General features: G+C 42.2%; 1 protein-coding gene across 1 annotated transcript in view; it reads right to left on the bottom strand.

The window, feature by feature from the left end:
• Positions 1 to 1,818: 1,818 nt before the first annotated feature.
• LOC124151318 (monocarboxylate transporter 10-like) overlaps positions 1,819 to 13,377 on the bottom strand; it is a 35,965-nt gene continuing 24,406 nt past the window's right edge. Inside the window, exons 5-7 of the mRNA XM_046523720.2 lie at positions 12,506 to 12,625; positions 8,658 to 8,804; positions 1,819 to 2,557 (exon numbers count right to left, since the gene is read on the bottom strand). Of these exons, the coding sequence (XP_046379676.2) occupies positions 2,331 to 2,557; positions 8,658 to 8,804; positions 12,506 to 12,625 (494 nt within the window). The 3' untranslated portion in view covers positions 1,819 to 2,330. The remainder of the gene's footprint in view (positions 2,558 to 8,657; positions 8,805 to 12,505; positions 12,626 to 13,377) is intronic.

Raw genomic sequence — 13,377 nt, 5'->3', positions numbered from 1 at the left:
TGTGCTCACACTATCGACCACTGGCTGGTCAGGTGCAGTCAGGATTACTTAGAGGCCTTTCTGAGAAGTGTCACTCATTTTAAACGAGGGGAGTCTGGGTTAGACGTGGTCCCAAGCAGCCTATGCTTGGCATAAGAGACAACTTAATTGATGGGGTTGTCAGACTTGTAACATAAGTCGGCACTTGGAGGGTGTGCTCTTCATGGAGGTTTAAGTCTAGAGCTATCGTATGCATTGTATACACCTGCAAATGTTAAATGTTAGTAAATGGGCTATCTGATGCATTATTAACAAGCTCGATTGTATGGTAACATGAAGTTTATAATGCAATCACATTTCATGAATATTGCAATTATTTGTCTGCCCCAGTTCATGTCACAGATCGTATATCAGTTCTGATGTGGTGTAATTTCATGAAATTTCTGTACACGTTTTTTTTCTAACTCCACCAGACATGTTTATAGTTATTTATAATCCATTGTAGGAAGATGGTATTTATGTACATATAGATGTAACTTGATTGATTGACAGTTTTGTGTGAGAATATGTTTCTCATGATTACTCCAGCCATGTATGTACATTAGAGAGGAAAATCAACATTATTACATATAAAATGTATAGATATCTATCATTTCCGTCCATTCATTCACTTAAAACGTTATGCGACTGTACTTGTGAGTTTCCGGTAATACATGTGATAATTCGCGGATGTGGTTACTGTATCACTTAGGGAGCAGTTCACTAGTTCAATGTATGATAAGAAGTTTAAGTTCCCAGAGAAAGTCTGCTTGCATCAAAGAAGTAAAAAGAAAAAGAAACAAGCAAGTTTGAAAATGTTGACATCCTCAAAGATGTTCAGTCTTTTGTCACAAGAATCTTACCGTTTTGTTTTTTTGTTTGTTTGTTTGCTGTTTAAAGCCGCACTCAGCAATAATCGAGCTATATGACGGCGGTCTGTAAATAATCGAGTCTGGACCAGACAATCCAGTGATTGACATCATGAGCATCGATCTACACGATTTGGATCTTACCGTTTTGAAAGCATTTGGTGAAGCAGAGCTTTCAAATATGACATGTTTACTGTGTTTGTACAAGCGACATAGCTTCCGTTCAATGTCAGGGATGAAATAATGACGATTGGAGCAGTTTATTAGTGACTTGAACTGAACAATTGTAGACCTGTGATCTGAGGGTATTCACATTTTTATCCGACATCTAACTTCTGAACTGCCCCCTTAGGCGATGTCATTAGTGCAAATGGTAACTCATCCTTGGCATCTGTGAAATCGACATTATCACGTTCTGCGCATGCACATGGATATGGTTGATGTCTGGTGAACACCTGTTCTGTAATTTACAACGTTACAATATATGCTCTTGATGCAAAGACTAAACATAATTCAATAACACTGTAAATGAGTTTCTATGTACCATATGTATATTTCATGTTTATTTTATAATAAATCTATATATATTTGTTAAGAATGTCATGTACATATTTCGTCAACAATGACGACCTTGCTGATAATTATGAATGACAGTTTATCACAGAAAAAAAGCGTTTAGACGCTAAGTTCAAGGATCGTGGTTGAGTGAGTGAGTTGGGTTTAACACTGCTTTTAACAGTATTCCAGTCATGTCAGCTTAATGTGGGAGGAAAGCCCGATGTGATGCAGGTCTCAGACGTTTAGCACTTCGGTGAAACCCACGAGCACGGGTATGGTGCTGACAAACCTAGAACATAATCGGGGCGAACCGGGATTCGAACCCACAATCATAGGTTTCTGGCGTGCCCAAAGGGACGCAACTCTGCACGGCGAATCGCGGCGTCTTAGACGACTGGGCCACCCGTGCCCCCCGATCGTTGTTGAAATAATGTTACAACTACATTGGAACACACACAAAGAAGTTATGATGTACGGTATACGAGTGATATATTATGTTTGTACCCAGGAGAAGTAACACCAACCTAATGTCCTGCTTGTAGTTTGTCATAAAATCACAGGAATGTCAAAAACTAAAAATGCATTTCCAAACGTTTTGACCCGAAAAGGTTTAATCATGACCTGCCCCGTGTATATTTTATATAAATGTTTTTTTAAAACCTCACCCAAATTGCAAAGACAAGTATATAAGTCAGAGGGTAAATAAAGAGCGAGTTTTGTTTTACTCCGCTTTTAGCAATATTCCAGCAATATCACAGCGGGGGACACCACAAATTGGGTAAATCAAGAAGGAATATTACTTTGGATGGTTGCTAGTTAACAGAAACTTCAGTACCCCTAACCTCAGGATTATCACAAATTTTTATATCTTTGAAGAAATATACGTCAGTGCTTAGTCTTTTCTTTCTCTTGGTTATCCGGGTCCTCCGCCGACTTGGTCGTGTTGTCGACTGGTGTCATTTCGAGCTCCTGGGGCTGTGTCGAGGGGTACTCGGTCTGATGACGTCTCACTCTCACAGCCAGCACCAGGAACGTGAGTGCAGCTGCACTGAAGACACCAGCTGCCATGTAGAACACTATGTTGTACGACTTGGTCCTGTCGTAGATATACCCTGAAACAGAAGAAGTGAGTCTGGGTTCCACAAAGCGATCGTAGCGCTACGACTGTCGTTAGTGTCTGTTACAGTATGAGAGTTACGATCACCTTAGCGTAGGTCAGTGCGGAAACGTAACACCAAATTCCCTCACAACCTACGTATGTACGCTGATACGGGACGAAAAAGGGATCGGATGGCCAGGGCCCCGTCCCGAAAAGCGATTGTTGCGACAGGACTGTCGTAACTCTATGTTAAAGTATGCGAGTTACGATCCCTTTGTAGAACATGGCCCTGGTTCGGTGACTTGGTTCAATGCGTGTCATCGCAGCGAGACGGCGAGCACATCATCGTCCAAAGATCATCGTAAGTCAAAGTGTGAGTTACGACAACTTTAGCGCTACAATCGCTTTGAAAAATTGTGCCCTGATCGCCATTACAGCTCAGTCCTTGCTTGTTGTTAGCGTACGAGACCGCCTCCGTGGTCTAGTGGTAGAGCGTCCGCCCGGAGAGCGAAAGGTCCGGGGTTCGATCCCGGCCGCGTCATACCAAAAGACGTTAAAAGATGGTACTTGTTGTTACCCTGTCTGGCGCTCGGCATTAAGGAGCTAAAACAAGGACTGGTCGGCTCGGAGTCAGTATACTGTGTCCGAGTGGGGTATTCATGTTAAACTGCGGCATGGTATCTCAGTGGGCTAGCACTATAAATCGGCATCAGTCCGGACTAGTACAAGCAGCCACACACACACACACACACACACGTGCATGCACGTCGATATATAAGTGCAATAATCTTACGCGACGTTAAACCCAATTTCACCTCACCTGTTTGTGTACGAGACGAGTGAATGCGTGTTGGGAATCTGGTTCAATGGCTGATTGCATGTCATACCCTTGCGGCGTGGGACGTTACTCATTATATCAATCACATGACTATCTGGTCCAGGCTAGATTGTTTACAGATCGTTGTAATATCGCAAGAATATTGCGGGGTGCGGTGTTAAACAACAACTAAACAAACTGTCATAAGATACGATTCTGCTGGCGCTCAGATTATAATGTCATAGGCGACTAATGGGATCGGGTGGTCAGGCTCGGTGACCTTGTTGGTGCATGTGATCGTATCCCAATTGCAGGGATCGATACTCATGATCATATATCACTGGATTGTCTGGTCCAGACGCGATTATTTACAGATCGCCATCATATAGCTGGAATAATGTGTGTGGCGTTAAAGAACAAACCAACGCACAAACGATGCTCAGGCTCGCTGACGTTGTTAATTGTGTGTCACCGTGCCCCTATGGCGTTTCACGTTACTCATTATATCAACCACTAGATCCGGGGTAGAATAGGTCTTCAGCAACCCATGCTTGCCGTACAAGGCAACTTTGCTTGTCGTAAAAGGCGACTAACGGGATCGGGTAGTCAGGCTCGCTGACTTTGTTGATGCATCTCATGGATCCCAATTGCGTGGATCGATGCTCATGATATCAGTCACTGGAATGTCTGGTCCAGACTCGATTATTTACAGACCGCCGTCATATAGCTGGAATATTGCTGATAGCGGCGTTAAGCCTCAAACACCGCCTGCAATTTCACTGGTTATATAGATACCTCATTAAATCGAACTCGCTTAACTTGACATATCGTTTAAAACGATGTACCCTCCGGCTGAAGCAGAATCTACCCGCCCTATGTTCTCATAACGAGGGGCGATCGGGTAGCCTAGTGGTTAAAGCGTTCGCTCGTCACGCTGAAGACCCGGGTTCGATTCCCGACATGGGTACAATGTGTGAAGCCCATTTCTGGTGTCCTCCGTCGTGATATTGCTGGAATATTGCTAAAAGCGGCGTAAAACCATACTCACTCACTCTGATAACGACACTGCGCCCGAACTAACGATAACTCGGTGTTTTCGACAGCCCCAAGGACATCGAGTTTTTACTGATCAAACAAAATATTAATCGGTTGAAATAGTTCATCCAACATGAAATACCTCGACGTATCTGAAGGATTAAATATGTACATATGTCAAAAGGCATGCAGCGGATAATTATTCAAAGTACTGATATTTTTAAAGATAAACGAAAAATTGTAATTTATTATAATACGAAATGCGACATCCTGTGCACTATAACTGACTAACTGACGATAAATTATATTTTAACGCAATCAGTACCATCAATCTCACGTACCAGCAAACCAATATACGTGTGGCGTGATGGCGTATAGGTACAAGGTGCGGTCCCTTATGTCAGCAGAAATATACTCAAACACAAAACTGTGATCATGTAGATTTATGATAGTAATGCTGAGCAGACTTGGCAAGGAGCCAGTGCTGTAAAGAGTCCGGCCTTAGCAAAGTGAGTATGGTTACGCCGCCGAAATTCTCACGGCAAGTAAAGCACGAGGAGCTGGAGAAATATGAATGAAGTGGGATTCGAACCCAAGACCACAGGGTTCTGGCATGCCTGACGAACGTAATTCTGTACAGCGAATGATGGCACCGATGATTCCCAGCCGTGATCCCTCGTGAAAACCATGCATGTTTTTCTGTTTTATCCGTAATTTCACGACTTTCAGCTTAAGTAGAACACGTTTAGTATCCTCTAACACACAAATACGTCCACTTTGTACGCATAGATCTGTCAGTTTAACCTACCCTCCCGAAAACGATAGCCTCAGTACGTCAAGTCATTTGCTGCAACTTGACAAGAATGACTCCTAATGACTTAATGGGGACTTAATGGCACTCGGTTCGTAGGAGATTAGCCAACGATACTATCATCAAATCCTCATTATAAGATTTTGTAGTTTGAATGTCAAAACAGGTATGTTTTTATTCGCAATCGATTTTGACTGCAGAATTTTAGACATCCACAGACACCATTACCTTATATAGTTATTGTGAATGAAGTTTGTTTGTTTGTTGCTTAACACCGAACTAAGCAGTATTCCAGCTATATGACCGCGGTCTGTAAATAATCCTGTGATTGACATCATGAGCATCAGATTCGGTTAATTGGTTCCTAAAGGTTTGGTTGGTGTTTAACTAACAATTCAGTTAGTTGATTCCCGGTCAAAGGTTTGGTTGGTGTTTAACTAACAATTCAGTTAGTTGATTCCCGGTCAAAGGTTTGGTTGGTGTTTAACTAACAATTCAGTTAGTTGATTCCCGGTCAAAGGTTTGGTTGGTGTTTAACTAACAATTCAGTTAGTTGATTCCCGGTCAAAGGTTTGGTTGGTGTTTAACTAACAATTCAGTTAGATGATTCCCGGTCAAAGGTTTGGTTGGTGTTTAACTAACAATTCAGGTAGATGAATCCCGGTCAAAGGTTTGGTTGATGTTTAACTAACAATTCAGTTAGTTGATTCCCGGTCAAAGGTTTGGTTGGTGTTTAACTAACAATTCAGGTAGATGATTCCCGGTCAAAGGTTTGGTTGATGTTTAACTAACGATTCAGTTAGATGATTCCCGGTCAAAGGTTTGGTTGGTGTTTAACTAACAATTCAGTTAGTAGATTCCCGGTCAAAGGTTTGGTTGATGTTTAACTAACAATTCAGTTAGTTGATTCCCGGTCAAAGGTTTGGTTGGTGTTTAACTTACAATTCAGTTAGTTGATTCCCGGTCAAAGGTTTGGTTGGTGTTTAACTAATAATTCATTTAGTTGATTTCCGGTCAAAGGTTTGGTTGGTGTTTAACTAACAATTCAGTTAGTTGATTCCCGGTCAAAGGTTTGGTTGGTGTTTAACTAACAATTCAGTTAGTTGATTCCCGGTCAAAGGTTTGGTTGGTGTTTAACTAACAATTCAGTTAGTTGATTCCCGGTCAAAGGTTTGGTTGATGTTTAACTAACAATTCAGTTAGTTGATTCCCGGTCAAAGGTTTGGTTGATGTTTAACTAACAATTCAGTTAGAAGATTCCCGGTCAAAGGTTTGGTTGGTGTTTAACTAACAATTCAGGTAGATGAATCCCGGTCAAAGGTTTGGTTGATGTTTAACTAACAATTCAGTTAGTTGATTCCCGGTCAAAGGTTTGGTTGGTGTTTAACTAACAATTCAGGTAGATGATTCCCGGTCAAAGGTTTGGTTGATGTTTAACTAACGATTCAGTTAGATGATTCCCGGTCAAAGGTTTGGTTGGTGTTTAACTAACAATTCAGTTAGTAGATTCCCGGTCAAAGGTTTGGTTGATGTTTAACTAACAATTCAGTTAGATGATTCCCGGTCAAAGGTTTGGTTGATGTTTAACTAACGATTCAGTTAGATGATTCCCGGTCAAAGGTTTGGTTGGTGTTTAACTAACAATTCAGTTAGTAGATTCCCGGTCAAAGGTTTGGTTGATGTTTAACTAACAATTCAGTTAGTTGATTCCCGGTCAAAGGTTTGGTTGGTGTTTAACTTACAATTCAGTTAGTTGATTCCCGGTCAAAGGTTTGGTTGGTGTTTAACTAATAATTCATTTAGTTGATTTCCGGTCAAAGGTTTGGTTGGTGTTTAACTAACAATTCAGTTAGTTGATTCCCGGTCAAAGGTTTGGTTGGTGTTTAACTAACAATTCAGTTAGTTGATTCCCGGTCAAAGGTTTGGTTGATGTTTAACTAACAATTCAGTTAGTTGATTCCCGGTCAAAGGTTTGGTTGATGTTTAACTAACAATTCAGTTAGATGATTCCCGGTCAAAGGTTTGGTTGGTGTTTAACTAACAATTCAGTTAGTTGATTCCCGGTCAAAGGTTTGGTTGATGTTTAACTAACAATTCAGTTAGTTGATTCCCGGTCAAAGGTTTGGTTGGTGTTTAACTAACAATTCAGTTAGATGATTCCCGGTCAAAGGTTTGGTTGGTGTTTAACTAACGATTCAGTTAGTTGATTCCCGGTCAAAGGTTTGGTTGGTGTTTAACTAACAATTCAGTTAGTTGATTCCCGGTCAAAGGTTTGGTTGGTGTTTAACTAACAATTCAGTTAGTTGATTCCCGGTCAAAGTGGTGTTAGTTCCCATAGCCACTAACTCAATGCCTCCCGCAGTTACCTTCCTACAGATGCCTGAATTGGCACCAGCGTTGAGCAAAGAGTGAGTGAGTGAGTATGGTTTTACGCCGCTTTTAGCAATATTCCAGCAATAACACGGCGGGGGACACCAGAAATGGGCTTCACACAATGTACCCATGTCGGGAATCGAACCCGGGTCTTCGGCGTGACGAGCGAACGCTTTAACCACTAGGCTACCCGACCGCCCCGTTGAGCAAAGAGCTCATTAAAGACCATCATATATAATTCAGTGATTTACATCATGAGCATCGGCTAGCCCATTCGTCTAAGGTACCGCTTTTTTCCTTGCACACCAGAAACCTAGGTTTGTGAGTTCGAATCCCGGTTCGCTCCGATTACGTTACTAGGTTTGTCAGCACCATTCCCGTGCTCGTAGGTTTCACCAAAGTGGCAGCCGTCTGAGACCTGCATCATTTCGGGCTTTCCTCCCACATTAAGCTGATGGGGCGGTCGGGTAGCCTAGTGGTAAAAGCGTTCGCTCGTCACGCCGAAGACCCGGGTTCGATTCCCGACATGGGTACAATGTGTGAAGCCCATTTCTGGTGTCCCCCGCCGTGTTATTGCTGGAATATTGCTAAAAGCGGCGTAAAACCATACTCACTCACTCATATTAAGCTGACACGGCGTGATATAACTGAAATATTGTCCAAAGCGGCGTTAAACCCAACGCGCCCACTCAGTATATACGAGCCGTATCATCCACGTAATACACACGATACATAAACACCCGATCCTCACGTGTCGGTTCGTAGGTCAATCATCTTAGGACAAGCATAACCAACCACATGACGTTTCTGAGGTGTACACTCTTGAAGGTCTGTGTCAGGATAAGCCTTCAGCAACCCATGCCAACAGGATGGGCCGGTCCGGCTCGCTTACTTGGATGATGCATGTCATCGTATCCCAATTGCATAGAACTATTCTCATGATGTCAATCACTGGACTGCCTGGTCCAGACTACATTTTTTACGTCATAATGCTGGGAAGTTGATGAGTGCGGCGTTAAACAATACATACCCAAATAGAGAGAGGTATACGGAGTTCGCTTGTCAATTTGGTCTCACCTGCGAGAGGTATACCCAGGATTTGTCCAAGACCATTTACAAAAAACGTGGCGGCCCAGATGTAGTTCTTGACGGTCCCTGAAGGAGCTAATAACGACGTTGCCGAAAACAGCAGCGTCATGGTGATACCGTCAGTAGCTCCGTGAACTGAAAATATGTAAATTTCTTCTTGCACATAGTACATATTCTGTCTCCATGTTTTGTGGCCTTGTCTGTTTCGCAAAACAGACCCTGCAAAACATTTGTTTGCGATGTACTTTCAGATATACAGTGAATCAGATGGATCTGTGTTGTTGTTGTTGTTGTTGTTGTTGTTGTTGTTGTTGTTAAACGCCGCACTCAGCATTCCAGCTATATGACGGCGGTTTGTAAATAATCGAGTCTGGACCAGACAATCCAGTGATTAAAACCATGGGCATCGATCTACCCAATGACATGTATCAACCAAGTCAGCGAGCCTGACCACCCGATCCCGTTAGTCGCCTCTTACGACAAGCATAGTCGCCTTCTACGGCAAGCATGGATTGCTGAAGATCTATACTACCCCGGATCTTCACGGGTCAGATGGATCTGTGACCTAATACGGGTGACACTACGGAATGAGATTAAATATTATCCTAGCTGAAATATGGAGGAACAATTTTGTGTCATTATTTTCTTTTTAAATACGAGACAAATATGCCATGTAAATGCAGCAGGTAACCAAGGTTGCACCAAGGCGCGGCTGAATGGATGGTAACGGGGGACAAGACATGCTCAGAACTTGTGACAATGCAGGATAAGTGGCAGCTGAAGACTCTGACAAGGTTGAAACATGATGATGATTCCAACCAAACTGGTAATACCACACCGCTGAGAGCTTTCTCTGAAGCATTCTAAAGTGGACAGCTTTGGTCATTCTTTAGCGTTTCTCACAATCTTCATAAATGCATTTCATTTAGTTTGGAGTCATTGTTTACTGTGAATACGATTTGCTTCATTGCGGATTTTTGTTTGAGACAAATATTTTTTCAGTCGTTTGAAAGGAAAAGCCAAACGATTTGGGGGACCGACATCACACTTTTTTGAGAACATCAAGTATAGATGTGGACAGAGGCTATATGCTCAGACTGCACCTGGTGAAAACACTTAGATTTCATTAAATCAAAATTTGGTTTCGCAAATATGTGTGACTTTAAACTCACAGTGCTATCTTGCTATCGCGGGACCTATCATGTACTACGGCATAACCATTGGTCTATGACAATTGAGCTCCATACAGTAAAATGTTCAGATCACTGTAGATACTGGCCAGTCAACATCTTGGACTGTATCATACTTTGCTGTGCCATACACACACACCTCCCCATCTTTTCGAGACAAGGGAGCTAACTGACTCTAAAAGTCCAGTTTAAAGCCCCTGCCGAACAAGCCTGGAAGTTTTTGGTTCGATCGTAGCGCCACCAGTGGCTATTTCGAGTTATGTCCCTGTTATGTCCCTCCTATTGACCAATCAGATTCCATGTCTCATATCACTTGCATTTGCTTCAAACAAAATGGCGGTGCTCAGTGAGGACCATAGGATCAATAATCAAGATTTATATTGAAACAAAACGCGAGCAACTTGATAAAAAACATGAAAACATTTGCAAAATATCTGTTGACGCAAAGTTGACGGTACACTAGCTTTGTAAATCATGGAATCGGCCCAAATCTGTACGGCCGTTTACGTCAGTCCAGCCAAAATGTAACTCCATAATACCAGCCTAGTTCGGCAAGGGTGGAAAAGGGACTTCTATAGTCAGTTAAATCCCCTGCCTCAGGAAGATGCCAGCTCCCCCAATCCATTTTATGGTACATTTGTTATGGTCCCTCAAATACAAGTGACATTTTTTCATGACCTCTCCTCCCTATAATAAATAGCCAGTGCCTATATAATGTTCAAATTGAAAACTTGATGATTCGGTAAAATATTGATAAAAGTTGTACTGTGTCACTTTAACTGCATTTATCCTGCCATTTATCGAACCAATCACAAAATATATCCTTTTCAAGTATCAGGTAGCAGTCTCGTCGTTGAAATGTCAGTAAGGTAATGTAGCTTATATTTAGCATGGAAACGAATACATTGAAATGAAATGAGTATTTTGCTACACATTTGCCATTAGCTACTGTTGGGTATAACCCCCAAAATGAACAACTGCCGTCATATAGCTGGAATATTACTGAGTTCGACGTTAAACAACAAACAAAACAAAAAATAAAATCAACACGTATACAAATACGAAAATAAGATGAGAACATGGAATTTACGATAAAAGGGGTGTAATCTTTATCTTCGGGAGGGGGGGGGGGGGGGGGGGGGGGGGGGCGGTCGGGTAGCCTAGTGGTTAAAGCGTTCGCTCGTCACGCCGAAGACCCGGGTTCGATTCCCGACATGGGCACAATGTGTGAAGCCCATTTCTGGTGTCCCCCGCCGTGATATTGCTGAAATATTGCTAAAAGCGGCGTAAAACCATACTCACTCACTCACTCACTTATCTTCGGGGATTGTAAATATAATATTCAGGTCACAACCCATTATTTGATTTTTTTGCTATTATGTTCAGAGGTAATTTGTCTGAGGCGCTGTAATTCACTGTGTAGAGTTGCGTCCCTTTGGCACACCAGGAACCTGTGATCGTTGGTTGGAATCCCGATTTATCCTGATTATGTTTCCAGGTTTGTCAGAACCATACCGTGCTCGTGGGTTTCACAAAAGTGGTAAACGTCTAAGACCTGCATCAATTTAAGCTTTCCTCCCACATTAAGCTTACACGTGATATAACTGAAATATAGTTCAAAACGGGGATAAACTCAACCCACTCACTCGCTTATTGGTAACTGGGATGGAATATCATGATTCAAGTATAATGGCAATTTGGCCATACACCATTGGTTCCATTCATCCATTTGGTTCCAGTACACGGGAGAACGCATGCAGCATTTAAAGCGACGATAAAGTCGGCACACTCGGATCCGACTTCCAATCCTTAGGACAGACAATTCTAGTGAGTGAGTTGGGTTTAACGCCGCTTTTAACAGTATTCCAGTATCCGGCGTGTCAGCTTAATGTGTGAGGAAAGCCCGAAGTGATGCAGGTCTCAGACGTTTACCACTTCGGTGAAACCAACGAGCACGGGTATGGTGCTGACAAACCTAGAAACATAATTGGGGCGAACCGGGATTCGAACAATCATAGGATTCTGGCGTGCCCAAGGGACGCAACTCTGCACAGCGAATCGCGGCGCCTTAGACGACTGGGCCCCCCGTGCCTCCTACAGACAATTCTAAACCTGGCGAATTTGGAACGGTGTTGTTAATGACACAGAGAAAGCCATGGAAATTCACAAAGGGAGAATTAATATTGCACTGTCTTTGTCAATTAATCGCGTGTGTGACTTGTGTTGGGGTGATCTCTAGGATTTGGAACACTACTACTACTACTTCTACTTATATTGAGTGAGTGAGTGAGTGAGTGAGTGAGTGAGTGAGTGAGTGAGTGAGTGAGTGAGTGAGTGAGTGAGTGAGTTGGGTTTAACGCCCCTTTTAACAGTATTCCAGTATCCGACGTGTCAGCTAAATGTGGGAGGAAAGCCCGAAGTGATGCAGGTCTCAGACGTTTACCACTTCGGTGAAACCAACGAGCACGGGTATGGTGCTGACAAACCTAGAAACATAATGGGGACGAACCGGGATTCGAACCCACAATCATAGGTTTCTGGCGTGACCAAGGGACGCAACTCTGCAGAGCGAATCGCGGCGCTTTAGACGACTGGGATACATAGATCATTTTTAGGTAGCACAGCAACAAAAGCCTTGTTACTTACCAGCACAGTACACAGCGATAAGACCCTGGTTTCTGACGAGAGTGAGAAGTCCAACACAGACCGCAATCACCGAACAACTCAACACGTACACAAATAACAGGTAGCGACCTACAAAGTCACCTGTAATCAGAGAAACATATATTTGAATGTTAAATATTTCATAATAATAACTTTTATAACGTCAACGCCAGAGGTTAATAATAAAGTATGAAATAGTGATAAAAATTATGTGAATGGGTCACTGAAAATCGGTGATGACACCAGGTTTTCGTGAAAGGCGTAAGGACATCGAGCCATGCCAGTAACACCCAATATCACAATTGTCATTAAAAGAGTAAGATAGAGAGTATGGAGGTGTTTTAACGGCGAATATACAAGCCTTACGCAATTAGGATAGGCTATTCTACAATCAGTTTTAACATGCGGTAGATAAACCTGTCATGTCAAGAACACGTATGTATGGCAAGTCCCGAACAACTCCGATGGAAGGTGAGCTCGTGCAGCACGTGCACATCATGTATTGCCTGTACGTTTGTCATTTGTTTGCTTGAAATATACATTTCTTAATCCTTTTTATTACTTGTATCACGGAATGCTTTTCTTTTAAAATCACGGTGATTGAAATATAAACAACACATGTTTAAAAAGATGTTTCAAGTTATCTTTTAATAAAGACGATCGGTCTGCTGCAAAAAATAAAGAGGAGTAATTTTTATGACAAGTCAGAGGTTACCTTTTGACCTACTTCGAAGACGTTTTCAAAACTAAAATTGCTTGACAAACAGGTTAAAAAATAGTGTTCTCAAAAATGTAATTATATTCCAGCATATCGGAAAATCAGTAATTAAAATCTGTCGCGTGATGACTGTGTT

The sequence above is a fragment of the Haliotis rufescens genome, unplaced genomic scaffold (assembly GCF_023055435.1).
Source record: "Haliotis rufescens isolate VD_foot unplaced genomic scaffold, xgHalRufe1.0.p SCAF_111, whole genome shotgun sequence".
Taxonomy (NCBI): domain Eukaryota; kingdom Metazoa; phylum Mollusca; class Gastropoda; order Lepetellida; family Haliotidae; genus Haliotis; species Haliotis rufescens.
This window is presented reverse-complemented; position numbering and strand designations above follow the sequence as displayed.